General features: G+C 44.4%; 1 protein-coding gene across 1 annotated transcript; it reads left to right on the top strand.

Annotated features, from left to right (window-relative positions):
* Positions 1-1673: 1673 nt before the first annotated feature.
* Positions 1674-2288, top strand: LOC136551091 (ethylene-responsive transcription factor ERF094-like). The gene has a single exon (XM_066542676.1). It carries the CDS (start codon positions 1674-1676, stop codon positions 2286-2288), a length of 615 nt encoding a protein of 204 aa, XP_066398773.1.
* Positions 2289-18267: the final 15979 nt, after the last annotated feature.

Raw genomic sequence — 18267 nt, 5'->3', positions numbered from 1 at the left:
TGTGGGGTTGCTAATTCTTTTGCTCTGGTTTCAAGGGGCGCCAATGGAATTGAAGTCCTTGCCTATTACAAATTCTTTGGCATGACGGTTGTGGGAGGTGTTGGGGGTTTGTTGAGTACATAAAGCAGGTCACTTGTTTGGAGATGCACCATGGAGCAGCAATAGATGCATGAGTAATAACATTCTTAGCTAGAGGACATTAGTGATGCACAATCTTAATTTCTCTAGACGTGACTTGAGTATACTAGCTATTTAATAAATACAGCACAAATTTTATTGTACTATATTTAATCATCTGGAACCAGCAAATCTTTTGATTGAATTTACTCACCGGTCCTCCTGGGACGACACAAGTTTATTGCAGTTAGGCCAGCTACTATATGATAGAAACATATTAAGTTTGGTACAGCTAGGTGAGTTTCACAGAAGGCACGGCGTGGCAAGACGATGATATATGAGTGTGGATGGTTGTAACTGCAAACTATATTTTGCGTCTTCGATTTGGACTGTAAATTTAGACTGGTAAAACTAGAAAATGTTCAAACAATATAATTAAGTGATAGACGGATTCGGTAAGTCTTATCAAATGTTACTCCCGCTTGATACGAACTGAGGAGAAAGTGTTGACTATTCCGCTGTGTTGATGAGATGATGAATAATCTGATACCATGAACTGCATGCATCTGTTGACATATGCAGGATGCAGCCTACCCTAGCAACATCATGCTGCCTGCAGTGCAGGGCCCCTTGTTCCTATGTACACTAGCCATGCATGCAATGGAACCATCCATGACAATTCTGCGGTGCTTCTTCGCTCGCTCCGTACGCAGCCATCCAATATCTCTCTCCACACATGTGTTAATTAGTACTAACGAGCAATAATCCTCTTCTGCAAATATCTCATGTACTACACTTAGGAAGAAATATTAGAGCAACAAGTGGAGAGTATTATAGCTGCGGTTGTCCCCCTGCCAAGATAGCATCTTGTCGATGGCCTCGACTACCGAACAAAGTCAAAACTAAACTATTCCATCAAATTGGGTCTGTCATTAGTTACTTGTCCTATCGATCTAGCTACTTTTTAAAGCATGTCATTAGTACGAGAAATGTATATATAAGCACCTAGACAGCGAGCTTAATTGTAAACAAGCCTAGCTACTCTCAGGCAGCTCGTTCGTTAACTTGGACCATACCATACTACTCTAGCCAGCTAGATATAGCTCTACTACGCATCGATTGTCACAAATTTGAACAAATCGTGGTGTGATCAGGCCCATCCATCCATGGAACCCCAATTCAGCAGCAGCTACTACTATGGCCATGATGCCGGCACCGCCGTCTCTGCCACCTACGCGCATTGTGATAGCCACCACTACGGCCTACAAGGCTACGACGACAGCCCCTACTGCTACTCCGGCACTATGGCGTCTTCCGGCTTCTTCCAGCCCTCCTCGGCAGCGTACTACGACGATGCTGCTATCGCTTACAGTGGTGACCACTACCCTTCTTCCTCGTCGACGGTGTGGGGGGCGTCGTCGTCGGGCGCCGCCACACCCTCCCACCACCACAACCAACAGCAGCAGATGCTGCATTTTGGCGGCGGCGTTGATGAATACTACAGCTACCAGCAGGATGGCATGGGCGCGGTGGACATGGACCAGTTCAGCGCTCTCATGGGAGCCACCTGCATCTCCACCACCACCAGCTCCTCCAGTACTTCGACGACGAACACACCAGTCGCGTATTCCTCGCCGCCGACGATGACGACGGTGCAACCCAGCGCCGTCCACGGGGCGAGCCCCTGCGACTACCTGCAGGAGGAGGCGGCGTCCGGCGGCGACGCGCCGCTTATCGGGGTGCGGAAGCGGCCGTGGGGCAAGTTTGCCGCCGAGATCAGGGACTCCACGCGCAATGGCGAGCGCGTGTGGATCGGCACCTTCGACACCCCCGAGGCCGCCGCGCTCGCCTACGACCAGGCCGCCTACTCCATGCGCGGCCCCGCCGCGGTGCTCAACTTCCCCGTCGAGCACGTGCAGGAGTCGCTGCAAGCGCTGGGGCTCAGCGGCGCCGCGGGGGAGTCGCCGGTGCTGGCGCTGAAGCGGCGCCACTGCATCCGTAAGCGCTTGCCCAAGAACAAGAAGGCGGCTGGCAAGGAACAGACGAAGGTGGTGACGAGCAGCCATGGACATGGGCATGTCATGCAAAAGCAGGCAGATTCTTGCGTGCTGGAGCTGGAGGACCTTGGGGCGGATTACTTGGAGCAGCTGCTCGCCCTGTCAGATCAATGAGGAAAATTCACCGAGCAAATCATCTGTGTCATCCATCATTGACACATGCATGAATTATCGTGTGCTCAAGTAGATGTTCTGTTCTGCGGTTATGCACTTATGCGCGATTACAAGGACAAGGACAAACACGCGGGCGCGCACGCGCACACGTGTCATGCACTCATGCTTTGTATAGTGGTACACACATTTATCACTACTCATGAGCATGCCCTTTTGCTAGAATTTTGTTGCTAGGTTCAATTCAACCCTATCGTGCTAATAAATTGATTTGTTCTGTTTCAATCTCTAACTTGGGCCAAAATAAAGACTTCCAAAGCTAGGCTTAGATAATCTTGTAGCGCACACGCCTAGCTAGCAGCAAATTGAGACGTGGTAATCTTGTAGGTGATTTGTGCTATATTCCATGAAGATGAACCGATCAATCGAATGTTTGTCCACCCATGCATTGCCATGTCTCCCGCAATTTATGCAATTTGGCTTAGATGTTTTCATTAGTGTTGCTGTTTCAGCTATGGTTGCCATAACGGATACATTTTTCTTTTTTCTCTGCTGCGTTTGATATACATGCATGTTTATGCAATTCTCTGCTGCAATTTTGTAAACTGTTAGAGAATTGCGCATGACTACTAATCATTTCCAAGTGATGTGCATGTTTAGGGAAGCAGTACACGGCCCTTCAATAATCTATGACAAATCAATTCTTACCTCTCTATCACCTAATAATGTTATGTGTTTAGTATAAAATCACAATAGGCAATACAAATGTGGAGTTTTACTTGAATCTAATGTTATTTTGAACTACATATGGGTGAGGCAGGGAGTGAGAGAAAAATTAGTACTACTATTAATATATTTTGTACATCCGTGAGAAATTGTTATCAAGTTCTATTGTTTTGTAGTCGTCTTAACCATCCTAATTTTGCTTGTTCTAGTCATGCATCGTTCACCGTGTTCTTCCTAGAAACCTGACCAATAGGCCACAACGATGTCATTGCCCGTCTCTTCTTAAGCTTTAATTAATAATACTACTACAAAATCGACTTTTGGAGACTCCTACTTTCGTTAATAGAGGTGGCACATTTGTATGGTCATCACTGAAAATACAGATCCGTTTTGGAGAATGACATTTTATTTATAGAGGCGGTCCATATCTAACCCCTATATGTGAAAATCTAGGCCGACCCATATGTAACCCTAACTCTAGCACCTACCACACAAGTCTCGCACACTCCCCTCCCTACCACGCATCTCTCTCTCTCTCTCTCTCTCTCTCTCTCTCTCTCTCTCTATCTATCTATCTATCTCTTTCTCAAGCAACCGCACTCCCTTCCTTGGTACACTCCAGATCATCAAGCCCTGTCTTCTGGCTTGCTAACACTGGCGCCTCCCTCTCCCTAGTTCCAAAGCCAGGGCCTGTCTCCCTAGCTCGAGGTTGGCACCACCTCTCCCAATTAATCCTATAAGGAGCTAGCGACGAATCCCTATCGGACAGACTCCCAACTCCATAGCGGCACGCGCTAAGGAGGTGTCGGCGGTGAAACTCGCACATGAGCGAAGGACAAGGAGGTGACAAATCTCATGAGAAGGCCAAATTGTCAGATCTCATGAGGAGGAGGTGGTAGTGGATCTCGTGAGGAGGTGGCACAGTGGCATCAAAACTCATGAGGACGAGGTAGTGGCAAATCTCGTGAGGAGGAGGTGTTGGAACTCACACATGCGTCAAGTAGAATGCAAGAGCGGCTCTCGCGAGCAAGCCTAGGAGGCAGTGGCAATGGATCTCACGCACAGGCAGAGGTGAAATCCAAGTGAGGTAAACAACTGGGTCTGCATGAGCTCCCTCTCCTCATCCATATATAAAATTACAGCTTCAGATTTAATTTTGTCACCATATACAAAAAAGAATAGAAAAACTACACATTCCATAAATTTGATAAGAAAAAAGTCAAAAGTAATCATTCATGGTCTATTTCTCTTTCTTTCTATGAGCTCATTTTGAATACACCATATCATCAAAATTTCAAATAAAGAGTGATTCAATATACTTCCAAGAATAGTACCTAGTTATAGGTATTCTCATGTTAAAAAAAATGTCAAGTTACAAAAACCTAGCTAGCTATAGATTTGCACTGACCTAAGAAACCCAACTAGCAGTGTTTGCAGCTACCTAGCAACTACACACCTGATAGAGCAACGAACAGATAATTTACAATACTAATATATATGTCATAAAAAAGGGTATGTTTATATTATGGTGCCAGCAGGTTCAATGTATATACTCCATTAGACTGTCTCCAATAGCGCAACCCAAACGCAAAATACGTCGTACACAGTGTTTTGCGTACCCAAAAACACGGTCCAACAGAAGACCCAAATAGAGGACCCATTTTGCATACCACCCGAGGCGAAACGCAAATAAGCGTCTTCGAGAGAGACAACGCAAATCTCTGGTGCCCTTAGTGGTGGGCCCGCGGTGAGGCGCGACCGGCTCGGTGAGGCGAGCCCGCGGCGGGGAGCCGCCGGCACTTCCAGACGGGTCCACGGCGGGGCACGGCCGGCGGGGCGAGGCAGGGAGCGGGCGCGAGGCAAGTCCGCGGCGAGCGCAGCCTGCGCGGCTAGACGGGACCGCTGCGGGGAGCCGCCGGTGCGGCGAGGAGGGGCGGGGCGAGGCAGGGAGCGGGGCGAGGCGGGTCCGTGGTGGGCGCGGCCTGCGCCGCGGCGAGGAGCAGCCAGCGTAGGGAGGCGGGTCCGCGGCGGAGCGCGGCCAGTGCAACCCCGCCGAGGAGCCACCGGCGCGGTGAGGTGGGTCCGTGGCCGGTGCGGCGAGGCGGGGCCGTGGCGGGGAGCCGCCGGCGCGGCGAGGAGCGGGCGGTGCTTGGCTGGACGACGTTTTGCGTTCTGAGGATCAGGCGGTGCTTGGGGAGGACTTTTGCCTAGGCTGTTGAAGAAGATAGGTTCTGGGTGCGTGACTCTTTTACTGTGCGTGACCTAAGTCATGCAATAGGTCTCTAGTTTAAGTATGTGCTATTGGAGATAGTATCATGCATGTTCACGTTACTATGCATCTGGAAGCAAGGAACTCTTTCCGCGAATCTAGCGCTACTTTACCCTTTTTATGTAATCATAAGAAAAAAAAAGTGTACATGCTACAAATATTTGTATGACCCTCTACTACCTGTTGTTCATTAACTAATCATATGTTCCGATCTGGCAGTGACCTATCTGCTGCTTTTAGTTAATCACTTACAGCTTCATCCATGTGTTTTTAGGGTAGAACAGCTTCATCGATCTGCGCTTCCCTAGCTAATTCCACATGCTGACATGCGTATATAGATTCCTCGCGGTCCAGATTCTAATTAATTATGCGTGTAATACCATAAATTGCTGGTGTAAAAGTGATTGCCATGGAATGAGCGAGAGTTTATATATACATAAACTACAAAGATCACTTCTCTGCTGTGGCTGCATGTGCAGCCTACTCTCACAGGCCAGTACTATCACTGTACAAACAGCAATTGCTGCTGCAAAAGAGTGCAGCCGAACACGGCGAGGGATTTTTTTTAATTGAAATTCAGTAGCATAGGATACAGCTGTTTCTTTGTTCAAAGAGTCAACTCACTCTCAGAACTCCCAAAAGGATCGCCGGAGGTGGATCTCGAAAACCACCAAGAAGTGTTCTCCCGAACCGTTAGAAGTAACCTTTGATTTTGGATGAAGAAATCCACCAAGTACATACTCATAAATTTTGCAGTAGTTGTGCAAAAGATCTTCTGCCCCCCTCTCTCTCTCTCTCTCCATTCATAACCGAAAAATAAGCTAGTTTTGACCACAGAAAATATGATAAGTCTTTTGTTATTCTTCCCTGATCCAGATATGTGTACACAACTGGCAAACAACCATCTGATTAGAAAGTATATACATTTAGGTGCTAGAAGTGATAACATGCGAAACAATTATCTAGTTCTAGTCCAATGTCTAATATTATATACACTCCATTCTTTTATTTGCCATAATTTTGGTCACTTAGCTTCTTTCCTTCTTACATATTTTTTTGTAAAACTCTATTGCAGAAATTAAGTTGACTAGGATGTGATGATTGATCCAATATTGTATTATACTAAATATAGTGAAACAAACAATTAGATCAGACAAACTTTGTCTTTCTTGTAGTTTTCAATATTGTCGTCGTTATGACATCAAAGCACAAATTATTGGTGCTCTGTATTTGTATAGTCATGGTGTGTAGATATATATCTCTATACCACAGAAGGCTAACAAAGTTTAGCTGATAAGTAACAACTGTGTACAGATGGACACATGAGACGGTGATGACGTCCACGTAGTTTGTCGTATCCAGCCGCCCTACGTCAGTCAGGACCTACTAATGGAAGTAGCTTGTAAAAGATTACTACTAGTACGCTCGTAATTTAGTACTTAATTAGTAAAGTAAACTCATTAGTAGAGAACAGACCTTTCATCCGAGGCTAAAATGGACTCTAGTCCCGACATTTTTTGCGCCCGGGACTAGAGAGACCTTTAGTCCCGGTTGGTGTCTTCAACCGGGACTAAAGGTCCCTGGCCAACGGCTACTGCGCTCGGCACAGTGGCAGGGGACCTTTAGTCCCGGTTGGAGACACCAATCGGGACTAAAGGTGGACCTTTACTCCCGATTGGAGCCACCAACCGGGACTAAAAGTCCTCAACCTTTAGTCCCGGTTGGTAACACCAACCGGGACTAAAGGTAGACCCTTTAGTCCCGGTTGGTAACACCAACCCGGACTAAAGGACCATTTAGTCCCGGTTGGAGCCACCAACCGGGACTAAAGGTCCCCCGGTGGGTTAGTTCAAAAGGGAAGCATCCCATCTATTGTCAGATATGTTGTGTAGGTGGGGTGGTAAGCTACGCGCGAGGCAATGCATGAGGTCTTAGGTTCGATTCTCATGGGACGCAGCGGTGGGAGGTATTATTTTTTTTAAAGCTGGGAGGACCTTTAGTCCCGGTTGGTGTTACCCATCGGGACTAAAGGTCCCCCCTTTATTCCCGGTTCCTGACCCGGGACTAAAGGACCCCCTTTAGTCCCGGATGCTTACTCCCGGGTGGGGAACCGGGACTAAAGAGGGTTCCCCACCGGGAGTAAAGCCCGTCTCTGTATTAGTGACTCTAATCTGTTCCTTTTTTCGGCCTATTCTTTTAGTACCAGTCCTGTTGTACTTATAATAAATTTTATATTGTCTTCTCTATGGGTCTACGCTCCCTAACAAGCAAACGGTCGTTTTTTTGGCCCTGTGCACATGTACAATAGTATTCGCAGCAATACAAGAGTTTTTATTTTGCACAATTATTCACTAGATCTCTGGTGCTATGTTTCTCAAACGTTATCAGGCACATTCTTCTTCTCTGAAAGGAAGGCTGAAGAAGCGGTTCGCCGAAGGACTTCACTGGAGAACTTGATGTGAAGAAAGGGAGGAGGCATCGGCCTCCGTTGTGGTACAGAATGATGATGCCCTTACCTTACATGAACTCCATATAGTGGAGACACTAGTTGACACCGTGGATATCACCCTAGTTCACACCAACTGCGTCGGTGTGCCACCACATGCTCTAGAGCGCCATTCGCCGAGGCCTCTATGAGATCCACGAGAGGGCGTCTCCTTAGAGACTCCTCATGATGGGACCCGGAGGCAGGGCTCCATGCCACGTCACCACTAACAGTCGCTGCTAGGGTACTGCACGATGTCACCGACCTCGTTCCTTGCCCTAGCTTATGTCTGAACTCTAAAGCATGGACTGAAGATGTTCATTAGCACTACGGATGAGGGATAGTCGTTTCCATCGCCGGCGGTTGAAGATCATGCTATCCCTCCTCACATTGCCATAGAACAAAAACCGAGGGACCGTGGTGGTGCGTCATGGAGTGCCTCTGCTTCTGATCTCCAACGCTCGTATGGGGGTGGCGTCGCCAGCATTTGAACTCGAACCCGAGCTTGCTCTTATGACCTCTCCACCAATTTGCTCCCGCATTGATGCTAAAGTGGTAAACAACCATTACCTGGAGCTGCACCAGTCCCAGATCATCAACGATATCCCAAACAAGAGTTACCTTGGCATCTGTTACCTATCCTTCGTCGACGAGGAGGAACATTGCTTCCGAGCGGGTGGGATGGGGTCACCACAGCTAATCCACACCTCTGAGCTCGCAACAGTGGCCATGGTGATTAGTGGCGGAGCACTCCGTAGGGCTAGGTGTGGTAGCTGCCCTACCTCAAATTTGTTTTACTCTTCTTTATCCTGTCTGCATCATGTGTTTTTCTTAATGTTTGTATCATTAATCAAACTTTGTCAACTCTAAGGCCATACTTTGGTTTTTATCTGTCCTCCACCACTGATGGTGATTAGAGCTTGTTAAGGTGCTCTTCATGGGAGAGCGCATCGGTGATGTTGTCAATGGCGGAGCTCGTGTCGCCCACAACCTGTTGTTTGACAAAATACAATAGCCAGAACTCAGAACTTGCTTTAAAGGGCCGAGTCACAATGCCACATCAGTATGAGAAGCACACGTGGTGGGGGTATGGACCAAACTCCAAAGTAGCACAACTTAAAAATTTTATGGACCTAGAAATACACTTTTATAGTTGATTTTGTGAACTGAACCCCTCCCCCCTCCCAGACACACATAAGCTAACGGACCTCTGGTGTATTTAACTCTATTTAATTTTATAGCGAACAAAATAATTTTATGGTTTGCACTTCCTCTATTCCAAACTATAAGTCATTCTAACTTTTTTAGAGAGTCAAAACATGCATCTTAAGTTTGACCAAAATTATAGAGAGAATTGCAAAGATTTATGACATCAAATAGGTACACTATAAAAATATAATTAATAAAAAATCTAATGGGACCTATTTGGTATCATAAATGTTATTATTTTATTATATAAATTTGGTCAAACTTGAGATACTTTGACTCTGCAAGAAAGTTAGAATGATTTATAATTTAGAACGTGAGGAGTACGTAATAGAGCACATCATAACAAAGCTGACAAAACTGGTTACAATTTTAGGATTTTTCTACAACTTTTGGCGCAATGTCAAAGTTCTCAAACGATTAAATCAATTTCGAAAATACCTGACTTGATTTTTCAGAGCAGAAAACGTTTCTTACGCACCCTCTCCTACCCAGCCTCACGTACCTGTGGAGCCCATTGACCAATAACCAACCATGCCAAGAGTGGGTATGCCGGTGTATAACAACCCAGCTAACTCGCCGATGCCGAGCTTGCCAATGACAAGACTTACTGTAACTCCTACGGCATCCTCCATGACCCGCGGCACTCCACCGTGTGGCATACGGACACGTTTGCAATCCACAGCCCCACAGGCCGCACTTCCCGTCCCGCGATTACTAGGCATTTGGCCTCCACTAGGATCCTGTTGGTCTGCTCGGGCTACGTACACAGCCTCCCACTTGAGATATGTCAGCCAGTTTTAGACTTGTAGACTTGTAGTTGTAGTGTCTATTCAATTGGATCGAGAATAGAAAGTGGATGCACCAAATCTTCACTGTGTTTTAATTTGTGTGTGTGTCATATAATATTCTTAACTACATTATCAGTTTAACACACTAGTAAATACGTAGTTTAAGCACCATCTCAATTTGAAATTTTCCTCTTCATTTTAGCTATTTCTCTATGTGTCACATATATCCTATATGTAGTAGTTACCGTCACTTGGAAAGTTTTTTTTCGAAAAGAAAGAATTTTATTAATTCACAATTATTACATCGAGTTGATATAATAACCACTTAAGTGACCCTAGTCATGAACAATTTCTGTCGACACTCTTGAAGCTGGTAAACTCACTCCTAATCTCAAGAGTTAACTCTCTTGACTTGAGAATGGGGAAGGTTTGCAAAGCCCTAAGCCTTAGTGGTTAACCTCAACAACATAGACTTAGGCAAGCCTTGTGGTGAGGTGAACCATGTGATAAATCATTGTGTCATTAGGTGCTTGTTCTACTTTCTTGTGATTCATATTGTTGTTGAGGTGATTTCTAGGGATTGTAGCCGATCTACTTGTGTATGGTATTCCAACCACTTCTAGTTGTTGATCAGTGAACTACATACCTACAGGAACCTTAGTAATTTATGTGATCTAAGTTTCCATACACGGATTTGAATTGTATCTCAAAGTTGTCTGTAGGTGCGGTAGTGTCGCGGGCTCAGAGCGGCAGTGCCACGGGTAGAATTTGACGTTTGGTTAAGTTTTGTTTTAACAGATCTATTCACCCCCTCTAGGCTAATCAGAGATCCTATAGGCTTTCTATGTACTTAGATATACATGTGAGGAAAATGGACCCTAGGCCCATTTACTTTAGATTTTGGTGTTTGATGACCAACACAACCAAATTAGACTAATGAATTTGCAAATGATTGTTTTGTAGTTCAATAGGGTGCAAGATGTGACTTGGACGAAGGCAATATGATGATCCAATGATCAACACCATAAGTAATACCTTAGAAGCACAAGAGAAGACCCAAGATATCAAGCAAAGTCCAAGCACGAAGATAGGAACCATGTCGTACGCAAGATCGTGAAAAAAAGATCATAGAAGTGACCGGACGCTGGAGGAAAGTGACCGGACACTCCAATTAAGAGGCTCGGCAAACAGGCATCAGCAGCAGCGACCGGACGCTGGACCGAACGCTGGCAGCAAAATCGACCGGACGCAGGACAACAAAGTCCGGTCGAGTATAGAGAGGTTCCAGAGTAGCGAACTTACGACCAGATGCATCCGGTGGCAAGTGACCGGACGCTGGTAGCGTCCGATCAATTGTTCGTGGCTCCAACGATCGGTATTACCGAACGCGTCCGATCAGTAGCAGAAAAGCAGGATTTCGTCTCCAACGGCTACTTTCTCAGTGGGGCTTATAAATACAACCCCCAACTGGCCATTTGGCGAGAGTGGAGCTGAGAAAACATATCAAGGGTGTTAATACACCATTTTAATGATCTCCACTTGCATAGTGCTTAGTGATTCATTAGGTGATTAGCGTAGGTGATTTACGAAGTGCTTAGGTTGATTAGACCACCGCTTATGCGCTTGCTCTAGGTTTAGGCCTAGTGTTTAGTGAGGTTTGCATACCTCTTACCACTCGGTGCTTGCGCGCACCATTGTTGTATATCAGAGGGGCTTGTAGTCTTGCGAGATCACACCAACCGCGTTTATGGTGTGGCCACCACCGTGTACCGGAGGGAACAAGGCCCGTGGCGTTTCAGCCGGAAGCTTGATAGTGAAGATGGTGGGGAGCATCAGGGAGAGGCTTGCCAAAAGTCACGTCAGATACCCACTTGCGCGTGGGGAAGGCCCGAGGCTATCCACGGAGTTACCCGACCGGGCGCTTGGCCCTTGCGAGGGGCTCTAACAAGGACTAGGGGGAAGCTTGTGTGCTTCTCGATACCTCGATAAAAATACCAGAGTCATCGACAGGAGTTTGCATATCTCTACCTTGCTTTTTAGCTTCTGCATTTACATTGATTATATTACTCCTTTTGCTGTAGAGATAGCAACACACTGGCAAAACCATAGTTGCACTTTTAGATAGTTTATCTTTTACATAGGTTTTGCTAGGGTTAGAAAATGAGGCCATAGTTTAGGAGTTAGATTTTTAAGACACCTAATTCACCCCCCCCCCCCCTCTTAGGCGTCACGGTCTCCCTATAATTTGGTATCAGATCCGGTTGGCTCAATTTAGACCTTTGGCTTAACCGCCGTTGAGCCGACACTATTTAGAGTGGTTGGGATAGATACCTCTAGGCCTCCGCACTTTGACGGCACTAACTTCCCCTATTATAGAGCTAGAATGGCTTGCTACCTTGAGGCGGTTGATTTGGGAGTTTGGAGAGTCACTCCAGACAGGATGAAACCCATTAAGAATCCTGATAAACCCATGAAGAGTGATGAAAAGAAAATTCATTTCAATGCTAGAGCAAAAAATTGCTTGGTTGAATCATTTAGCATGGATGTGTTTAACCAAGTGTTCACTTTAAATATGGCACATGAAATTTGGTTAAAACTTCAAGAGCTCCATGACGGCACAAGTAATGTCCGTGAGCAAAAATATTGTCTAGCTAAACAAAACTATGATTCCTTCAAAATGAATGATGATGAGCTTGTTTGTGATATGTTTTCTCATTTGAATCTAATTATCAATGAGCTCCATTCTATAGGATTAACAAAGCTAGATGATGCGGACATCATGAGGAAGATCATCTCCGTGCTACCATAAAAGAAATATGCAAACCTCATCACCATCCTGCATAACATGGAGGACTTAAGCACCATGACCCCGGCCATAGTCATTGGCAAGATAGTGGCACTTGAAATGTCACGCAAAATAGGTCAAGAAGAAGCCTCTTCATCAAGCAAAGGTAAAGCTCTTGCACGTGGCAATAAGAAGATGAAGGGCAAGCAAGTTGAGACAAGTTCAAGCTCAAGCTCCTCAAGTGAAGAAAAAGAAGAAGATGAGGATGATGAGGATGATGAAAATTCAAGTGATGATGATCAATCTTCCTCCTCCACCTCCAAACTTGATAAAGAATCAATCAAACTTATCAACAAGGTGGAGAAGATGATCCAAAGGCTCAATGTCAAGGGTGTGCCCATCCAAATTCAAGATATCATCTTCACCAATCAAAGAAATGAGCAAAGAAAAAGAGGATGTTATGGATGTGGTGAATTGGAGCACTTTGTGGAAATTTGTCCAAACAAGCCTACACCCAAGACAAAGAAGAAGGCGTGCAAGAACCAAGCCCTCACATCAATAAGGTCATGGGATGATTCTTCAAGTGAAGAAGAACACCATCACAAGAGGCGAGAGCACAAGCACTCATCATCAAGCTCTTCACGTGTGTGCCTTATGGCACGAGGTAACGAAAGCTCATCCTCTAGTGAGAGTGATAGTGATGATGAAATGCCTTCTTATGAAGAAATTGTGCAACAAAATCTTAATTATGCTAAAGTTTGTACTAGTCAACAAAAGAAGCTCGAAAAGATAAAAGAAAAGCTAGATAGTTCACAAGTAGCCTACAAAACATTGCTTGGACAATATGAGAACGTTGCTAATCTCAATGTTGAACTATCTACTAAAATTGAGCGACTTGAGGCTAGTGCAACAACAAATGCATGCACAATCAATGATGAGCAACTTGTAAAGAAAAATAAAAATTAAAAGAAAAGTTAGCTAGCTCACAAGATGCTTATAAAAGTTTGCTTGCTAAAATGGAAACTATGTGCAAACATTATGATGAGCTAACTAATAAAGTTGCTAATCTTGAATCCAACCCCCACCAAGACATCTAAAAAGAAAAGTTCTACCTTTAACATGTCTAAAAAGGATGCCTCTACTTCTTGTAATGATTTATGTTTAGACTCATCTTTGTGCAACTAGGTTTGTGTTGAGAAAGTTGTTGTAGATACATGCACATAAGAGGTTGCAAAGGAGAATGAGCAACTAAAGCAAGAAGTAGCTCGCCTCACCAAGGACTTGACTCAAGTGAAAGGCAAGGCTAAGCAAGTACAACTTCATCAAGATAACACCGTAAAGGGAGTGAAGAAGCTTGATGAAGGACAAATCGTGGTTTGCTATGTGTGCCACAAGAAAGGTCACAAGTCCTATGAGTGCAATGTGAAGAATGGGAGAGGAGCAAAGAAGAAAGAGAAGAAGCAAACAAGCAAGCTCTCCAACACCTACACCAACAAAGTGGATAAGAAGGCCTCCACACCATACTTGCTAAAGAAGAAAAAAAATGACAAGGTGGTGGCCATCAAGGTGAACAAGCAAGCCAACAATAGGGTCAAACGCTTTTGGGTGCCAAAGGAAATTATTTTCAACATGAAGAGCACCAAAAATGTTTGAATCCCGAAAGGGAAGTGAGAAGTCCAATGGACTTTGGGGAATTTGGAGACTTGGCAAAGTGTGGATGCATTTCATGGGGTGCATCATGATGGACAAAGATATTGCCAAGTGGGTTAGTGAATACTATGGACCCAAATTCCTATTCCCATGTTAGGTAACTAGATTCAATTTACTTCAATTGGTATTAGATTTAAATTTTCCTACAATTGGTATCTTTTAGCATCTAGTTACTCTTCATGCCTAGGTTTGCATTTGCATTCTTATATATTTTGTCATGCATACACTAGGTATTTCATATGGTAGGCTTGCTCGGTTTCATTCTTATTCCTTGGATCAAGCCTACATGGTTTAAAATTATTTAGTAGCACGACACATAGCTTGTTCTTCAATTGTTCATCTAATATGTGCCAAAGTCCAAATTGTAGATAATTTCTCCCGAATATCGCCTTCGAAAATGACTCTCACATTCATGTGATGTCATCTTTCAAGTGGTATTTTTTATTCTAAAATCAATGTGCATGTTTCCTATAAGTATTCCATACTTGTGTGCACAAATTTAAGGAAATATTACTCTACAAGTTGGATGCTTTGAGACTAACACATTTTCAAGCTTATCAAGTGTGTAGTAGTCTCATTGCAAGGAAAATGGAGTCCCCGGAGTTAAGCATCATACTTCAAATATCCACCACCGATTGCAAGTGGTAGAAATCAAATTGATTTCTACATGTGGTATTTCTAAACTAATATCATCATGTTGATTTCATTTTGATATTTATATGATTTCTCCATGCATTATATAGATTAAATTCCCTTGTGCAATACTTTGCCAATTATGCATATGCTTTGCCTTCTATTATATGTATGCATATATTTAGGGAGAGCTTAGTCTTTATAATGTGAGAGTCAAATTTTATGATCTATTTCACTCTACACACAAAGGATCACAAAGTTTGACCCTCCCTTATGCTACTAATGTCTTCCTTTTGATGTTTGATTCCAAAGGGGAAGAATTTAGAGGACCAAAAGCAAGCATTAATTTATAATAATGGTCCGAGAAAGGAAGGATAGTGGATTATGGATTAGCCTATGTAATGGGGAGAATTTGTAGGAAGCAAGGCTTAAATCCATAATATCACATGGGGACATTTGAAAGGGCAAGATAAGTTTTTATATACTCTTACAAGTAGTATTTTTTAGCATCATATAATCTTGCCCCTTGCATTGCATCCTAGCAAGTAGGTAGTTTTTAAATTTCAAAATTCTATTATTTGCTTGTTTTGGTTGTGTTGTCATCAATCACCAAATAATACATGTACTTAGATATACATGTGAGGAAAATGGACCCTAGGCCTATTTACTTTGGATTTTGGTGTTTGATGACCAACACAACCAAATTGGACTAATGAATTTGCAAGTGATTGTTTTGTAGTTCAATAGGGTGCAAGATGTGACTTGGACGAAGGCAACGTGATGATCCGATGATCAACACCATAAGTAAGACCTTAGAAGCACAAGAGAAGACCCAAGATATCAAGCAAAATCCAAGCATGAAGATAGGAATCAAGCTGTACGCAAGATCACGAAGAAACGAGCTCACAGAAGTGACCGGACGCTGGAGGAAAATGACCGGACGCTCCGATCAAGAGGCTCGGTAAACAGGCATCAGCAGCAGCGACCGGACACTGGACTGGACACTGGTGGCAAAATCGACCGGACGTAGGACAGCAAAGTCCGAGCGAGTACAGAGAGGTTCCAGAGCGGCGAACTTGCGACCGGACGCTGACAGCGTCCGATCAGTTGTTCGTGGCTCCAACGGTCGGGACGATCGGACGCGTCCGATCAGGACAACTCTAGCGTCCGGTCAGTAGCAGAAAAACGGGATTTCATCCCCCAACGGCTACTTTCTCAGTGGGGCTTATAAATACAATCTCCAACCGGTCATTTGGTAAGAGTGGAGCTGAGGAAACATATCAAGGGTGTTGATACACCATTTTAATGATCTCCACTTGCATAGTGCTTAGTGATTCATTAGGTGATTAGCGTAGGTGCTTTGCGAAGTGCTTAGGTTGATTAGACCACCGTTTATGCGCTTGCTCTAGATTTAGACCTAGTGTTTAGTGAGGTTTGCATACCTCTTACCACTCGGTGCTTACGCGCACCATTGTTGTACATCGGAGGGGCTTGTAGTCTTGCGAGATCACACCAACCGCGTTTGTGGTGTGGCCGCCACCATGTACCGGAGGGAACAAGGCCCGCGGCGTTTCGGCCGGAAGCTTGATATTGAAGACGGCGGGGAGCATCCGGGAGAGGCTTGCCGGAAGGCACGTCGGAGACCCAATTGCGCATGGGGAAGGCCCGAGGCTATCCACGGAGTTACCCGACCGGGAGCTTGGCCCTTGCGAGGGATTCCTTGTGAGGGGCTCCAACGAGGATTAGGGGAAAGCTTACGCACTTCTCGATACCTCAGTAAAAATACCGGAGTCGTCGACGGGAGTTTGCATATCTCTACCTTGCTTTTTAGCTTTTACATTTACATTGATTATATTACTCCTTTTGCGGTAGAGATAGCAATACACTAGCAAAACCATAGTTACACTTTTAGATAGTTTATCTTTTGCATAAGTTTTGCTAGGGTTAGAAAATGAGACCATAGTTTAAGAGTTAGATTTTTAAGTCACCTAATTCACCTCCTCTTAGGAGTCATGATATCTCTACAATACACTATGTTTAAATATATAGAAAAAACTTGATAGGGAGGAGTAGACCCTACCCTTGCTTTTTAATTAAGAGAATGTAACTCGAACCTAGGTCTCTGGACTGAGAGTGAGCCCCAGTAACCAGTCGCCCATGAGAGCACATGCGGTCTAAATATATAGTAAAACTAATATATCTAGAAAAACTAAAATAATTTATAATTTGGATCGGAGGGAGTACTTTGATGCGCTAGAGTTGATCCATTCTCTATAAACGCGTACTACAAAATTAGACTAGTTTGATTTATGATAAAACTACAGAACATTCCTAAATAAATGTTAGAAAGGAGGGGTAGCAGTTAATGCCAAGAAAAAATAAATAAATGTTTCTGTCTACACGGGAATAAGTAAAATTTTTCCTTGCATATTGATGAACACAGGTACACGAAAGTGAAGCTATAAATACAAAAGTTTACTCCGTCGGTTTACAAATAATCGACGTGTTGGACCAAAACATAGCTATTATAACAAATTATATATAATTGTTATTAAAAAAGTCGCACGGCTAACTTTTTTTTTCTCTTAACGACGTACGTACGTTGACCACGTCACGCACTCCACGTCGTTGCCACAAGACAACAGCGGCATACGCCTGGAGCCCTGGACAACGTGTTCCCCGCCTCTCTCTCGGTCGCCGCGCACCCCTGCCTCGTCGGTCTGAGTCCACGCGCCACATCACCCCTCCGGCTCTGCCCAACGCGGAACGCCACCAGCCCACACTGCCCACCTCACGACGCACAAGTCACAACACAAGGAGGCCCATGGTCCGCGCGCCCGCACCGGCCACACCGCCGTCGCGGCGTAGGCGTATCGAATCGAACAAATCCCCACACTAATCCCATTCCTAAACACGCCGCGATCAGCTATCTAGCGAGAGGCCTCCAAGGTCCAAGGGGATCATCGCTAGCTAAGCAATAATCAAATCCTTTCAAAAGCAACCCCGTCTTTTAGTAGCAGCTCATTAATCGCCCGTTTCGCCATTGTTTTTTTATTTACACTAGCGTGCCGTTATGGAACAACTAAATCTTTTATACTAAAAATATACAGATCACACAATAAGATAACAATACTGTTAAATTAAATACCGACGTTAAAATCACATTTAATTTAAAAAGCAAAGTTTATGAAATTAACACAGTCACAGAGAGCGTGACGTCGTAGGCTCACAAACTCTACTCTATAGACTTTTTCATGATATGGCTAAGATAATATTTTATATCAGCAGAAAGAATTCTCCGATATCCATTTCTTTCACGCGCCAATAAATCTATAAATAAGTTCCACTGCATCTCCATATAATCATGTACATACAGG

Source organism: Miscanthus floridulus, chromosome 4 (genome assembly GCF_019320115.1).
Source record: "Miscanthus floridulus cultivar M001 chromosome 4, ASM1932011v1, whole genome shotgun sequence".
NCBI classification, from domain to species: Eukaryota; Viridiplantae; Streptophyta; class Magnoliopsida; order Poales; family Poaceae; genus Miscanthus; species Miscanthus floridulus.
Note: the sequence above shows the minus strand (reverse complement) of the source record. Positions and strands in the feature narration are given on the sequence as shown.